This window comes from Moschus berezovskii, chromosome 27, assembly GCF_049115385.1.
Source record: "Moschus berezovskii isolate FMDL1 chromosome 27, NW_MosBer_1.0, whole genome shotgun sequence".
NCBI classification, from domain to species: Eukaryota; Metazoa; Chordata; class Mammalia; order Artiodactyla; family Moschidae; genus Moschus; species Moschus berezovskii.
In genome coordinates this window covers 32599029-32615295 of record NC_142486.1, presented here as the reverse complement: position 1 = coordinate 32615295, position 16267 = coordinate 32599029, and the positions used below count along the sequence as shown (strand labels likewise).

At 47.3% G+C, this 16267-nt stretch overlaps 1 protein-coding gene across 9 annotated transcripts in view; it reads left to right on the top strand.

The window, feature by feature from the left end:
• CLEC16A (C-type lectin domain containing 16A) overlaps positions 1-16267 on the top strand; it is a 241052-nt gene that overhangs the window by 63209 nt on the left and 161576 nt on the right. For 8 of the 9 annotated variants that reach the window (XM_088832968.1, XM_055409497.2, XM_055409494.2 and 5 more), the window contains one exon: positions 3600-3831. In XM_088832968.1, the coding sequence (XP_088689094.1) occupies positions 3600-3831 (232 nt within the window). The remainder of the gene's footprint in view (positions 1-3599; positions 3832-16267) is intronic. The other variant, XM_055409495.2, reaches the window with a different exon arrangement.

The following is a 16267-nucleotide window of genomic DNA, read 5'->3' as shown; positions in this document are numbered from 1 at the left end:
ACGACTGGATCTTTTATTAAATATAAGTTTACTTATTTTTGACTGCTGGGTCTTTGTTGCTGCATGGGTTTTTCTTTATGGTGTGCAGGCTTCTCAGTGGAGTGGCTTCTGTTATTGTGGAGCACAGACTCTGGAGTACAGGCTCAATAGTTATGACACGTGGGCTTTATTGCTCTGTGGCATGTGGGTCTTCCCAAATCAGGGATCGAACCTGTGTTTCCTGCATTAGCAGGCGAATTCTTTACCACTGAGCCACCAGGGAAGCCCTTATGGGATCTTGGTGTTGTTAAATTATTAAGAAAAAAAAAATCAGGCTTTTTAAATATAGAAGAAAATAAAATCTACAACTCCAGTGTCCAAATGATCCCTATTGAATATTTGCAAAAGTGAACTTGCGTACATGATTAGAAATTTCAAACCACACAGAAGGATACAGAAATGAAAAATTTTAAGTGCATGTCCCAGCTCGTTTCTTTCCCCAAACAGGAAATTCTAATATATTCCTGTGTAGCTTTCCAGGAAAAGTTGTGTTTACACCATCATAAAGCTTTACCTAAAAAGGGACCCTGCTTTGTTTCCAGTTCTTGCATTTTTTTTTATCCAGAGGCTGTTTCTGCATCAGTAGATCTAGGTATATCCACGTGGATTCCCACTCTATAGACAGACCATAATTACCCAACCAGTCCCCTTTTGATGGACATTTAGGTTATTTCCAGCTATTTACTGGGTAGGTTGTGTTTTAAAGGTTTGAAATTTCCCTGGTAAGCATCCTTCCCCCGTCTTCCCTCCTCAACACCTGATCATCAAGAAAAACAGATCCCTTGGAAAGTTTTTAAATTCATTTTCACAGTTGATTTTTTTTTTTTTTCTTTCATGAAGTCAGGGACAGGAAGGTAACTGTCTGTCTGTTGGTTGTTTGTTGCATAGACCGGCTCTGAAGGAACTTTCTCTCTCTTTTTTTTTTTTTTAATAATATCTTTTGCTTCCAGTGACTTTTTAAAAAAAATTTATTTGTTTATTTTTGGCTGTGCTAGATCTTTGTCGCTGCATGGGCTTTTCTAGTTGCGAAGAGCAAGGTCTACTCTCCAGTTGCAGTGTGCAGGCTTCTTGTTGCGATGTCTTCTTGGGGGCACAGGCTCTAGTCCCCTAGGCTTCGGTGGATGCAGCACGTGGGCTCAGTAGTTGCGGTTCCCGGGCTCTAGAGCACAGGCTCAGTGGTTGTGGCGCGCAGGCTTATTTGCTCTGTGGCATGAGGGATCTTCCTGGATCGGGGATCGAACCCATGTCTCCTGCATTGGCAGGCAGGTTCTTTACCACTGAGCCACCCCGGAAGCCTGAAGGAGCTTTCCATCCACGATTTCCTTTAGCTCCAGGAGGCCAGAATTACTGCCCCACAGTTTAGAGAAGGAGCCAGGAACTGAGAGAGGCCTCACTGCTCACAAAGGTTCCAGCTGGCGTCCACAGCACCCTGACCAGCCCTGGACCTTACGCACCACTCCTCCTCTCCTAGTGTGGCCGGTTGTCCTGGACATCTGAGTCCACACAGAGCTCAGGGAGTGCTGTCTGCATCCGTCTGTGTGAATTTCCGCTCGCAGCTTCTGACCGAGTGGTGGTTTGCTCTGCGTGGGGTCTCACTTTTCTGTTTCTGAAAGCTTCGGTTGTATGTGGTGTGCAATTCCCTGGGAGTGAGTGGTAATCAGAGGAAGCAGTCGCTTCATCTTGGGGCCCTAACCTACCAGGTTTTTGTCCTTCCAGAGAGGGTGAGGAGCATCCAGGGCTGCGTTCCATCACGCAGCGTCCTAAGTGGGCTCTGATGGATGCTGTCTGTCAAGAGGTGCACGCCTGGAATGCTCGCGTCTGTGGGCTCTCGGTTCTTGGCATCTGTAACGCACTATCTGGGTTTCCTGGACAGTTGAATCATGTCTCAATTTTGTCTGTTGTTTTTGTGGATGAATAATCCAAAGTAGGTAAATAAAAATTAATGTCTGTATTTGTATGCTAATTTAACTTTCAATTAGGTTTTGTTTTGAGCATTATTGAAATTGATCTGCGTTCTTAGAGCACATTCCACTTATTGGCAAGGTACGATGGCCCCCAGAAGATAGTAGGTGGTTGTTTGGGGTAAATTCAGATGGATAGACCGAATCGAGATAATGGAAAAGTTTGCTTTAAAACGTTTCTGTTTTTCAATGACAAAGTGATGTCTGGATATCACCTGGACTCTGCAGAGAGAAAAACTCTTCAATCAGAATCCTGCCCTGAACAGATGAGGGATGAGTTTTGATCCTTGCTCCTTTCTGGACCTGGTTCATTTGCATATAAATACTATTTAAAGAGGGCTAAGCAGGGAACTGAGTTTGAGCTCCTGGTGAAGCACTATTATTTTAGAAGCGCCTGGGGCTTTGGGATTGGGCTCTCACAGAATCGATTGACTCTGCAGCCAGTAACTGTGATGTTGGGCAAGTCACCTAGCCCTTCTGGGCCTCATTTTCTCATCTGTAAAATGGGATTGATAATCTCTATATCTCATGGTTGCTGTAAGGATGGAGACACAGCTGTGTTTTCTACAATGCAGGGTATGAACTGTGGTGACACACAGGCCTTTTTCTTTACTGTTAGAAACCTTCAGACTTTTTAGGGAAAAACCTCTTCCTTAGGGACAGATTTCCTTTGGGGATGAGCTTTAACTCATTGCTCATACTTGTTAGGCTCCCCTTCTAAAAAGAGCCAGAAATTTGGTTATATCCAACTCACCTTGCTTTTTCTTTTCTATTTTTATATTAGCAAGGCACAGTGGTGTTTCATTTCTGTTGTGATATATAGTTCCTCTTAAAATAAATATATTTAAATTGAAAGTTAACAATGACATCAGTGCGCTGTGGTTAAGACATAAATTGTGCAGATGGTAAGTGGTTTTGAATCCCAGCTCTGTCACCTCCTGGCTGTGTGGCCTTGGGTGGGTCATGTAACATCTCTGAACTTCCATTTCCTCATCTGAGCATAACTTGAGCATAACAACAGTGCTATTCTCTGGGGGTTTTGTAAACTGTTAAGTGAGATAATGTAGTCAGAGTCCTTAAACCAGCATCGGGCACATAGAAAGTACCACCAAAGTATTAAAAGTGTGTTTCTGACCTTTGGGAAGCATGGACTTGGTGTCAAGGGCATAATGACTTGGGACTGTGGGCAATAAATAAATAGTAGCTGGTGCTATCGTTTAGATTATTTAATAGTAATGATGATGCAAAGAGCTGACTCATTTGAAAAGACCCTGATGTTGGGAAAGATTGAGGGCAGGAGGAGAAGGGGATGACAGAGGATGAGATGGTTGGATGGCATCACCGACTCAATGGACATGGGTTTGGGTGGACTCTGGGAGTTGGTGATGGACAGGGAGGCCTGGCATGCTGCGGTTCGTGGGGTCGCAAAGAGTCGGACACGACTGAGCGACTGAACTGAATAGCCGTAATGATCAACGAAGACATAGAATTTGCTGTATTGAAGGGAATTTCTTGGGGCGGAAACCCTCAGACAGCTCCATAGGAGCCGGTGAGACCCCACTGTTCAAATCTGTGTGTTGTCTTGGTTCAACTTTCCAGGCCAAGCCGAGCATTCGGTGTTTCATTAAACCCACCGAGACACTAGAGAGGTCCCTTGAGATGAACAAGCACAAGGGCAAGAGGCGGGTGCAAAAGAGACCCAACTACAAAAACGTTGGGGAGGAGGAAGACGAGGAGAAAGGGCCCACCGAGGATGCCCAGGAAGACGCCGAGAAGGCTAAAGGTACAGAGGGTGGTTCAAAAGGCATCAAGACGAGTGGGGAGAATGAAGGTGAGTGCACACGCCACTGCCAGCCTGCCCGCCGGGCCATCCTGTGTCTGGTCCCCCGTGTGTGTCCCTGGGTGCGCCTGTCATTCCAGACACCTGTGTACCTCACTCTACACAGCCTGCCCTTTGGCAACAGCCGTGGCCAGATCCGTACAAGGCCTGGGCAGCCTGGAGCGAGGCCCTGTCCTCTTAACCCCTGCTCTGTTTCCCATCTGTCAAGAGAGTATTTACTTTGTTATTAAGAGAGCGAAATGGGCTAATGCACGTAACATGCTCAGAACAGTGCCTGGCCCATGTCATACGTTATCTCCCGTTACTATTATTTCATAACTCCCGTCATTATTATTAATAGTGTGGTCATCTTTATCATTATTGGTGTTCTTCCTTATAACCCCGATAGCCCAGGATGATGATTTTTGACTGCCAGTGCACTACAGGAAGAAAAATGGCCCAGGGCTGATGAAATTAGATGCTTTTCATTCGATTATGGTTTGGGGGGAATCAAATGATCAAATGCAACCCCCCGGATTCTTATATTAAGATTTTTTTCAAGCCGTCTTCTGTTTAGAGTGAGGTACACTGGTGTTCGGTGCATTGGGGTCAGGGAACAGAATCGTTTTGTTCTCTTCTCCGCCCTTGTTGAGAATGATTCTGGTTTACTTTTAACCTCCCTCTTGTTAGACGCTAATGCCTGCATCTGGAGAGCATTTCAGCCCCGGAGATGAAGCAAGTTTGAACTGTTGCTTGTGTCATGAGTCGGGCTTGCAGCCACACAGATGGGGCCTCTGGCCACGGCCCCGGGCGCACAGGGTGGAGGAGGTGATGGGGTCAGGTGAGGTGGGAGCTCTGCTTGCCAGAGGGGAGCTTCCAGCACGCCTCCTGGGACAGGTCCGGGCTCTCCCCATCTCCCACCTGCGTTCTACTCGGGCGTGGGGGAAGCATCTCCTGTGAGCCCTCCTCTGGGTCCTGGGCTCGCAGCGGCTCCTCTGCAGCCAGCTCACCAGCCCATCAGCCTGGACTGTGCGAGTCCAGGTGTCCAAAGCTGGAAAATGGAGCCACTCAGTAAATCAGTTGACTGGGAACTCATTTGTTTGGTGGAGTTTGCTGCAATTATGCAGCCAAAACCCACGCCCATCCCCACCCCACTGGCCCCATTCTGATGATCTTGGCAGCTCTCTGCAAATGCCATGATCATATTTCGATGAATATAACCCAAGTGTCTCCCTGTTGCCATCAGCCCTCTTTTTAGGCTAAGATCTCCAGCATGCTTTTTTCTCTGTCCAAAGTGTGCAATAAGCATCTTGGTTTAGGAATTCCTTTCTGGTTCAGAAACCCTTTGCCAACAAATATCACTGTGGCAGGGAGGTGAGGGGCAGACACAAGGTAAGCCGTACTTGTTTGCTTATTTGCATCATTTTGACTTTTTATTCTGACTGGGGAGAAAATTATCTGCTGAAACTTTTGGTTTAGCTGTCCCGTAGCCACCCTGGGGGGAAAGTGGACGACTTCACCCCATTTTGTACACTGTGTTCTCGGCAATTTTGTTTTGGAAAGATGCTACCTCTTTTTGTTCCAGTCCTTTTAAGGGCTGCTGTCTAACCAGGCCGGGGCTGTGACTAACCATGGTGTGGACAAGGGCAGGCTTGGCCTCAAACGCACAATCCAGTGACTCAACTGGCAGCCTCGTCCTGGCACACAGGGGCTGCAGCCGCTCTGCCGTCCCTGCTCCCTGTTGGGATCCAGGGGGTGGGGGTAGCCTCCCTGGGTTGGGGGGAGCTCCCTGCAGGCTGAGCCCGCCTGCCCTGTGCAGCGTGCACAGGGAGACATATTCACCAGCCTCCAGAACCCTGTTTTCCAGGTGGTTACTCTGCCAGGTTCTGTCAGGCAGGGCGCAGAGGAATTTCCCAAGAGACTTTGCTCGGATGTTTGATGCCAACTTCAGCGTCCAGTGGAGAGTGGTTCTCCATGGCCCCCTCAGCTTTGTAATGCCCTCCTGTTTTCCTGGCCCAACTCATCGTAAATAAATGCAACTTTTGCAGGCCCATCCAGTAAAGAGACACCTAACTGGGCAGCAGCAGGTGTATTCTGGGGCTCTTTGAATTGTTCATTTGACCTCTCAGTTATTCTCAGTTTGAAGGTGTGGCCTCTGGGTGCTCTCTCCTTAGATTGTCTCTGTGTTTGGGTGAAACCACACAGCTGTTAATTCCTGTGACTTGGAAGGGTGTCAGGCGCATTTTCTCACTTGGTTTCAAGCCAGAGGACAGTGTCGATGGGTAGATGGGAAATGTGACTTACGGTCCTGTCTCACCAGCCAGACCTACGTATGCCTTGGAGGGTGTCCCCAAGCTCTGGACTTCATTGTCCCCATCTGGAAATTGTGACTCGAGGAAGTATAAAGACTTTTTTTTTTTAACATGAGATATGTTAGGATTCTTGTGGTTGGAAGATTTAGATATTCAACTCAGACTAACTCAAGCAGAAAAGGCAATTATTGTTTGTCTAACTGGGAGGCCCAGGAGGGGCTGGACTCGGGTGCATAGATGACCATCAGCAACTCAGGGCCACATCCTGCCAAGCCACCAAGTGGAGAGAGAGCTGCAAGTGAAGCCTGGGAGCCAAGGCCGCTGGTGCTGGCGGGCCTGGCTTGCCCACCCTGCAGAGGCGCGGCCAGCGCTGATTGGTCAGGCCGTTTGTGCATCCTTCCTATGTGACGCCCTCAGAAAGAAACACATTCATCAGAAGCAGCAGGTGTGGGTGCCGGGCTCGCAGAAACAGCAGGTGCTCTCTTAGAAAACCACACTCTTTCTGCATACTCCTCCGTTTCCCTCAGGCCAGCTGCTCCCTTCCTCTGTCTTTTCTTTTCCATTCCCTTCCTGATTTGAGATGGGACCTGTGGCTGTTTTCTCCTCCCAGATATTCCTGTGTAACGTGGTGCTTCTCACATCGTCCCTGGACCTGGTGAGCTTGTTAACAGCCTTGGACTTCTTGAGTAATGAGATGCTGGCCCCAGTTCCCCCTGCATACCCCGTCATCCCCACTTCAGCAATGAACTCTTTACTTAAAAAGGCGGCAGAAAGCATAGGAATAAAAGGCATGTGGTCACAAGTCACAAGTCTGCCATGACCTGATTTGAATGTGGCATCGACTTGTTTTTTTTCGACAGAGGCAGCACCCAGAATTCACACCTCCTCCACTTTTAAGCCCAGACAAGGAAGTTGTGTGAAATGAATGTGCAGCCCTGGACCCTTCACTCCCATCCCCAGTTTGCAGAGAAATATGCTCTGCCTCAGGTCCCCAGTGATGGGCAACTCATTCTGAAACCAAAAAAAGAAAAATCACAGGACCTTTTAATTTTTAGAAATTGAGTGCTGAAAGGAAGACCAGGGTGCCCTGGTCCCTTTGCCAGAGGAGCGTGCACCCAGATGCTCGTTCATGTCTTAGTCTACCCTTCAGTCCGAAACGACAGTCATTTCTTTTTGGATTCAGTTAAAGCAGTAACTTAATAAGTGGACCTGAGACAAGAGAATGAATTGTTTGAATTTCTTGGTTGAAAAATATGGGAAAATAGGCTTTTTGCCTATAAGGAAAAGTAGCCATCAATTTCATGGCCTGACCTTCAAAGATTACTCCTCTCTTGAATCCCTGCAAGGGCATGGAGGGAACAGAACAGTAGTGACTTTGAACCTGCCAAGTTAGCTGGGAGTTAAGGAGTCCCAAGCTTGGGTTTGTTTTTTTTTTCCCCCTTCTGAGTCTCTACTGAAATGAAATTGAACCTTCTGGCTTCATTTTTGCAAAGCCAGAGCCAACCCCAGGCCTAGCACATTTCTGATGAGGGTGAGCCAGGGACTAGGTATCAGGAGGTTGAGGTCTGCATCCCAGACACCTATGACTCTGCCCCAGAGCTGCTGTGTGACTCTGGGCAAGTCATTATCCGTTCTGTGCTTCTTTACCCGTAGAGGGGCCTGCGCAATGCCAGCCCTCAGGTTGACGGAAATGAGAACCTTTAGTGCTTCAGCATTTAGCAGGTGACACATGAACACCGAATAGGAGCCTTGGCAAGACAGTGGAGCGAGGACCCCAAAGTGGGATTTGAGCTTGGTTGGGGGAACGTATGCTTAGTCAGCCTGGAGAGTTTCTTTGGGTCCTATTTCTCTGTTAATTTCTATAATGAACAGTGAGGTGGTTGAGTATGTGTGTGCATGTGTGTGTGTGTGTGTGTTTCTGGAGCAGGGAGTGGAAGAGGGATGGGGAGGCTGAGCCACTGGGGTACAGAGGTGTGGGGGCACCAGCTTTTTCAATGGGCTTAATTAGTATAAGGAGAAGGATTAGAGGTCAGGTTAGACAAATCCCCTGGAAAGCAACTTCCCAGAAAAAAAAAATCTGAATTCAATCTTGTGCTATCCAGTGAATAGTAATAAAAAAAGCAAAGAAAGGAAGGGGTACCACAAATACTCAGCACATACGCACTGTGTCATTGCCAGGCGCTGCTGGCCTCTTGGAATTCTGCTCCAAAGCCAGCCAACAGCATGCCGTCCTTCCCATATCTCCTAGGTAACCAGCAAGGGCATCCTTCTCCTCCTTTCCATAACCTTCTTTCTAAGGCCTTCTTATCATCCTCTGCCCCTCTTTTTATCGTCTGGCCTCGCTGTGATGGCTGGAACATTGACCGCAGAGGGCAACTGAGAAAAATCCTTGCATTTGTCAAGTCAAAGACTGTTGTGAGGTCAGGCCTGCCATTTCCCTGAAAAGCACTTCATTTACCAAATATTAATCAGATTAGAATGCCCATCACCCTGGGAAGTTGATGAATTATGGCTGTTATTAAAAAAAAAAAAAGGGATTTGGCCAGAGTTGTCACATCAGGGGACGGAGGTTGATGTCCTTGGATCCTGAGAGTCCGCAGGCCTTTCCTGCTCGTTCAGCGATTTGTACAACCATTACTGCATTCCAGACCCAGAACGCTTCATCCTCCCAAAGCGAAACCCTACCCACTAAACATCTCCCTGTTCTCCCTCCCTCCTGCCCCCAACAGCCTCTACCCTGCTTCCTGGCTTGATGCATTTGACCACTCTAGGTGCCTCATATAAGTGGAATCTATACAGTGTTTGTCTTTTTGAGACTGGCTTCTTTCACTGAGCATCAGGTACCCAAGATTCATCCATGTTATAACATGTGGCAGGATTTTCTTCCTTTTTAAGGCTGAACGATATTTCATTTTTTGAATGGACTCCATTTGGCTTATCCTTTCTTTTTTAAGTTTCACTTATTTTAATTGGAGAATGATTACTTTATAATATTGTGATGGTTTTTGCCATACATCAGTATGAATCGGCTACAGGCACACTCGTGTCCCCTCCCTCCTGAGCCCCCCTCCCACCTCCCTCCCCACCCCATCCCTCCAGGTTGTCACAGAGCACCAACCTTGGATGTCCTGCATCATCCATCAAACGCCCAGGGCTGTCCATTTTACATACGCTTATGTATATGCTCCAGTGCTCATCTCTCAAATCATCCCTCCCTCTCCTTCTCTTGCTGAGTCCGAAAGGCTGTTCTTTGTGTCTCCTTTGCTGCCCTGCACATCAATACCATCTTCCTAGATTCCATATATATGCGTTATATGATATTTGACTTTCTCTTTCTGCCTTGCTTCACTCAATGGTCACCTGGGTTGGTCCCACCTTTTGGCTGCTGTGGATATGAATATACGGATAGTATTTTGCTGAAGAAGTTTTTGTGGAAACGATAGAGGCCAAGCAAGGTCCAGTTGGGGCTCACCAAAGCTAGAGAAGCTGGACATGCGGTTTTGCTCCCAGCCTGGCAGCTTCACATCCTTCCACTCTCAGAGGCCCGAATCAGTTGTGTGAGGGGTCCTGCCACTGCCAGGCTGAATACTGGAGCCTTCAGGCTTGTGGGCCACGGTGCCTGGCACAGAAACTAATACCACACAGATGCTCGTTTACACCACGCAGGTAGTTTGGGAAGAGGAGCCCACCTCTCGACCCCTCTGTGCCTTGGTTTCCTTTCCATAAGCTGCAGAGATTCCACTAGACCCATGTTGGCCTGACTGGGATATGGAGATGGCTTTGGGTAGGACAGAGAGAGAGGGCCTTGAAGACCACAGTGAGAGGTTCTTGTCGGGGTCCCAGCTGTGGGGGGAGGGGTGGGGGAGCCTCGTGGTTGCTGCGTGCTTGTGACCTCCTTGTGTTCCCCAGACCCTCCTTCCATGCGTGCAGCAGACCTGGGCATTTTGTGTTTACTCATCATGTGTGTGTTTTTCACAGTTGCAATCGATACTGGTTTTATGCTGGTGGTAGTAATTCCTAAAAATGTTTTATTTGAAAATAATTTCAAGCTTATAAAAAGTGAAAAAAACCCAAAAATAGTGTAAAGAACACTTGTTTAGCCACTCTCACACTTTAACATCTTATACCCCATTTGCTTTCCTAGCTGTATTTTCTCTCCCTCTCCACACACTCTCTGTCTGTCTGTCTGTCTGTCTCTCTCACACACACACTCCTTTTTTTCTGGATACGTTGCATCCAGCACACACCTTCCATCCTAAACTCTTCAGCCTGCATTTGCTAAGTGCAGGGCATTCTCCGTTGGGACCACAACACAGTTACCACCTTTGTAATGGTTTCCTTCTACCCAGGTTCCAGGTTATCCGTTGTCCTAATGACATCTTTTGTAGCGTATTTCCTCCCTCCAGGGGCAGGATCCAGTCCAGGATCAGGTAGAACCTTGAATTACCACGTCCCTTCACCCTCCCTCACCCGGGGTGTTTTCACAGTCTGTCTTTCTCTTTCCCAGTTTCAACCTTGTGGGGAATACAGACTCTCCTCCAGCTTGGTTTTGATACGGTGTTCCTCATTCTGTCTTTGATCTTTCTTTGTGATTAGTTGAGGTTAAGCGTTCTTGGCTGCAGTCTGGCACAGGTGACATGTCCTTCCCAGGGTGTCACTTCTGGAGACGCGTGATGCCCTTCTATCCTTCATGGGTGATGTTAATTTTCACCAACAGGTGAAGGTGTGGCCCAGTTTCTCCCCTGTATCATTACTTTTTCTTTTAGCAGCTAATTTGCAATCCACGGGAAACACTTGGAAATAACGCAGATATCCTGTGCCTCATTAAAATCTCCTCTTAGAACCTTCCCGCACACATCCCCTTCCTGTTGGTGGGGATGTAAATTGGTGCAACCACTATGGAAAATAGTATGGAGGTTCCTCTAAAATGTTAAAATAGTGTTATCAGACGAACCAGCAATGCCACTCCCGGGCATGTATTCAGAAAAGATGAAAACTCTAATTGGAAAAGGATACAGGCATCCCAGTGTTCATAGCAGCACTATTTACAATATCCAAGACATGGACACAACCTAAGTATCCATTGATAGATGAATGGATGAAGAAGGTGTGATGTATATGCACAGTGTAACATTACTCAGCCATAAAAAAGAATGAAATAATGCCATTTGCAGCAACATGGATGGACCTAGAGATTATCATACTAAGAGAAAGACAAATGTCGTACAATAGCACTTGTATGTAGAATCTAAAAAATATATATGAATGAACTTACAAAACAGACTCACAGATGTAGAAAACAAACGTGATATGAAAGGGGATGTGGGGGAGGGGTAAATTAGGAATGTGGGATTAGTGGACACACATCGCTGTATAAAATAGATAAGCAATAGGGACCTACTGCAGAGCACAGGGAACTGTATTACTATCTTGTAGTAACCTATACAAGAAGGAGGAGAAGACGACACCCCACTCCAGTGTTCTTGCCTGGAGAATCCCATGGACGGAGGAGCCTGTTGGGCTGCAGTCCATGGGGAAACAAAGAGTCAGATTCGACTGAGCAGCTTCACTTCCACTTTTCACTTTCATGCATTGGAGAAGGCAATGGCAACCCACTCCAGTGTTCTTGCCTGGAGAATCCCAGGGACGGCAGAGCCTGGTGGGCTGCCGTCTATGGGGTCGCACAGAGGCAGACACAACTGAAGCGACTTAGCAGTAGCAGCAGTAACCTATAATGGAAAAGAATCTGAGAAAGAATATGTGTATGTTCAAGAATATATATATATATGTGTGTATATGTATATATAAATGAATCAGCTTGCTGTACACCTGAAACTAACACAGTATTGTCAATTAAACAGCACTCCCCTTAGATGTGGCATTCATTGATGATCCTTGCTGACCCAGTCTTTATCAAGATGGGGGTAGAAGGTTGGTTTTCCAGTGTCAGCGCTCGGTATTCCACTGTAGGCAAGACTCCTGCCTTCTTCCCATTCGTTCATTTATTTATCTACCCTTGGCACAGACTCACGGATTCCAGTCTTTTAGTGGTTTGTATTTCAGTACTGTGTTTAATTAATTAGGTGCTCAAATTGTCCCAGATTTGACCCTTGAGAACCCTTTCAAGCTGGCTGCTATATCTTTGTGATCTACCCTCTTCCTTTTTTTTTTAAACAGTTGTGACAGTTTCTGTCATAACAAGGTATTCCAGGTTCACTTTCCACCAACTCTGCCCTTCCTCGGGGTTAATGTCTCTCGAAAGCCCTGTTCCCTTTTAGCAGTCAATGATTGAATGGTTTTCAACAGGCCAAGATCTGGGCACCAGATGTGTCTGTGACTACGTGGGGTGTCTTGCTATTTGAACCCTTCAGTGAACAGAGCTAGGAAGTACATGCAGGTATATATACAAAATGCACGTTACCGACATCTCCAATTCCAGACAGCCCCAGGAGTGTTTTTTCTTGACTTGCCCCACACAATTTGGTGTCTCTTCCTTTACAGTGAGAGGCTGGCTTCTAATGACATCAAAACATTTACTCTTTGCTCAATCCTGTAATGCGTCTTTATGAAGTTTCAGAATTGTTTGATAAATAAAGACTTGTTTGCAGTTCCCTGCCCCCTCCCCCAAATATTTCACCTGTCCCTAAGCTGAAGGTATAGAGTCAAGTTTTGTGTCATAAACTATTTGGGTTTGTCTATCTTTCCTTTCTTTTCCCCCTTCAGGATAGATATGGTATTCCTTTGAAATATATTTTGTATTTTAGTCTTGCTCGCTCTTTTTTTTTTTTTTAAGTTAAAGGTTTGCCCTTTCCATTTTTATTGATTTAATTTCTTTCTCTCTTTAAAAAAAATAGTTTGGAACATTAACCAACTCAAAACTATGCAAAAGCATTTGTTCAAGGAAATATCCTTCTTCCCACATACCTTCCATCCTGTTCCCCTCCCTCTTGTAGATAACTAACTTACTGTTTTCTGGACTATCCTTCCTGTGTGTAAAAAGAAGCAGAGGTATGCATGCTTTATTGTTTTCCTTTCTTTCTTATACTCAGAGTGTGGGCCACCATATATGCTCTTTGGCCCTTGGCTCTCTCCGCGTAGCCCTGTCTCCGGAAGTCACCCCATATCAGTTCACAGCGACCTTCCTCATTCCTTTCCCAGCTGTGCCATGTGTACCATAGTCTGTTCAACCAGTCTTTATGCTCGGACATTTAGGTAGTTTCCAGTATTTTGCAATTACCAATAATACTGTGGTGAATGCCCTTGTGCCTGTGCATTTTCATATCGTTGGAGGTGTGTCTTCCAAATAAATTCCTGCAAGTGGGATTGCTCAACTGAAGGATATAGGAGTGATTTAAAGTTTTCTTTGAAAATGTATTTAAGTTAAAAAAAAAAAAGTGTGAGAGTTTGAATCAAATGATTAACGACAAGTAGTTCAGGCAACACAGAGACATGGCAGGAATGGTAAAAGCAGGCCGGTGACTGAAGTCTGAGCAGAGCTGGACTAGGGCTGCCCCGGGGCTCAAGTGGTAAAGAACCTGCCTGCCAGTGCAGGAGACGGAGGAGACTTGGGCTTGATCGCTGGTTTGGAAATATCCCCTGGAGGAAGCAATGGCAACCCACTCCAATATTTTTGCCTAGGAAATCCCGTGGACAGAGGAGCGTGGCGGACTGTAGTCCATTGGGTCACAAAGAGTCAGACACAAATGAGCATACAGCGAGGACTAGGGTAGAGCTTCAGTCCCTTTAACCTCTAAAACAGAAACCTGGTGGGGTAAGTGGGGGCTCCTGCTATAATAACTGAGGTTCATATGGAGCTCCCTGGGAATTCGTCATCAGCGCGTGGGTCCTGGCCTCAGTGTAATCAGAGAAAATCTTTCCATGTGAGTCCACTGGTCTGCTTGCCCTGGTGGCGGCAGCATGGTGCACGTACCCTGGGAGGGGAGTGAGGCCACACCAAGGCAGGCCTGGTGTCAGCAGGGAGGTGGGGCAGCGGGGGCCCAGAAGGCTGTGTGGAACCATGCCGGACATCCTGATGCGGCATAAAGAGGGGTGCCCTTTGACCTTCCATCCCCAAGGCCAGATCCTCGTCAGCATCCACTTTTGAAGATGGCTGTAGAATCCATCTTGGAACAGTGAGAATCTGGCGAGACCCTCTCCTCTAAAACCTGTTAGCCGCTCCTCTCAGGCCCACCTAGCACTTTCCATACAGTTTCCAGGAGCTGGCAAGGATCCTGGCAAGTGATCCTGGGTAAGGATCACTGGTTTCAAGAGTTTAAAGGACTTACCTAGAAAACTACGTGAGGCAGCTCATCTACTCTTATGCCTGCTGGAGGAGTTGTGTGTGTGTGGGGGGGCGGTGCGTGGGAGGTATGGGGGTGCAGCTGTGAGAACCAGGGTGACACAGCCAAGGTTTGGAAGCCTCGCCGTGTGTGGAGAGGCCCTTATGGGCCTGATTCTGCACCAGGAGTGGCCTGGGAAGTAGGAGGCAGGCAGGCTTGGCTTCTAGTGCAGATTTTCCAGCTGTGTGAACAGTTACTATCAAACTTGCCTGATGGTTCAGCGGTTAAGATGCTGCACTTCCATTGGAGGGAGCATGGGTTCGATCCCTGGTCAGGGAAGTTCCACATACTGCATGGTGCAGCCGAAAAAAAAAAAGTCATTCTACTTCTGGGTTTCTGTTTCCTCATATTCAGTCTCCAGGACCAAACTAGTGGTTTTCAGGCCATTTTGTGGGAAGCTGCAGAATTCCCGAAAGGAGCTTCAGGGGCCTCTGTGGAGGACGTGAGGGGACCTGTGGTCAGAGATATTTGGCACCCGCCCAACCTGTCCCTGGAACAGCTCTGTGCTCATCTCTTACCGTGGGGGCGCCTTGGGAAATTGTTCAGAATCACTGTGCAGCTGCTAACACAGTTTGGTGAGCGCTAGACTGACTTATCTTCAGCCTCACCTCTGCTCCAGAACTCTCAGAGTTTCCAGGGAGATTAAAAAGCCAAAAAGGAACAACTGCATCACAGCAGATGGAGGCACCGGGGCTTGGCCCTGTAACCTTGGGGATTCCTCAGAGCTGAGTTCCTGCTGTGTCAGCCAGCAGGCCAGGAGGAAGGGGGCCTCACAGCAGGGTGGGAAGCAGGTCAAAGGTCACAGGGCAAACCCCAGAGGCTGGCACCACTTGGTAGTCTCACTTGGTAGTCTTCAGATAACATGTCCCAACAGTAAACACATACGTAATTCAACACGCATCTCCCCAATATATATATATACATTTATTATGGACTATACATATTTGTATTAATGTGCAAATGTTATATACATCATAACATGAACAAAAGAGATTTTTTAAAAGATGATAGTTAAAAATAAAGAGGTTTTGCCCAGGGAATCATCTTGCATACCCACTGGGTTGTCTGCACCCCACTTTGGAGAAGATGAGAGTTGTTGGGAGGCTCCTGAAGGAGGCTAGTGGAGGGAGTATGGGAGGACAGAAGCAAATGGTGCTTCTCAGATGGCAGCGCCTCCTGCCCTCTGCCATGGCTGTGGGCTGCATGCACTGTGGTTTACTCAATAGCTCTTGGTGAATTGACTCAGTGGTTTTGTCTTAAATTTAGCTTCATCCTAAGCAGTAGCATCCACAAAACAGACTTTCGGTGCAGTTAGAATTTTCTTCTAATGCATGTTAAACACAAAACTGTGCAAACACATGGCACTTAAAAATTGCATGTCAGCCCCCACCTGTGTGATGGGACTGACCCTGTGGGGTCTCTGATCTGTGTTGTCTGACTTCAGTCCATGCTGGGAGGGAGGGGCCTGGTGAGAGCAAGCCCCCTCCCCCAGGTCCAGGCCCATTGTTGGCGTGGGGGCTTGCAGTCCTCCCAACCAGAGGACATTCGCAAGCACAGCCACACTTAACAGTCCCAGAAGGGAGGCCAGGATGCAGCCCACCCCCACGAGGACACTGCACACACGCAGATCGTGGATCGGAGGCGCGCTACACATCACAGCTGCTGAGCATCGTTGCCAGCCCTGCCTGGCCCTCGGCAGACCCACCAGACATGTTCCACTCCCGGGATTTGTACTGAACATTTGCCTTATGCCAGGCCCTGGACTAGACACTGCAGTTCTGGTGGAGAACAAGACAG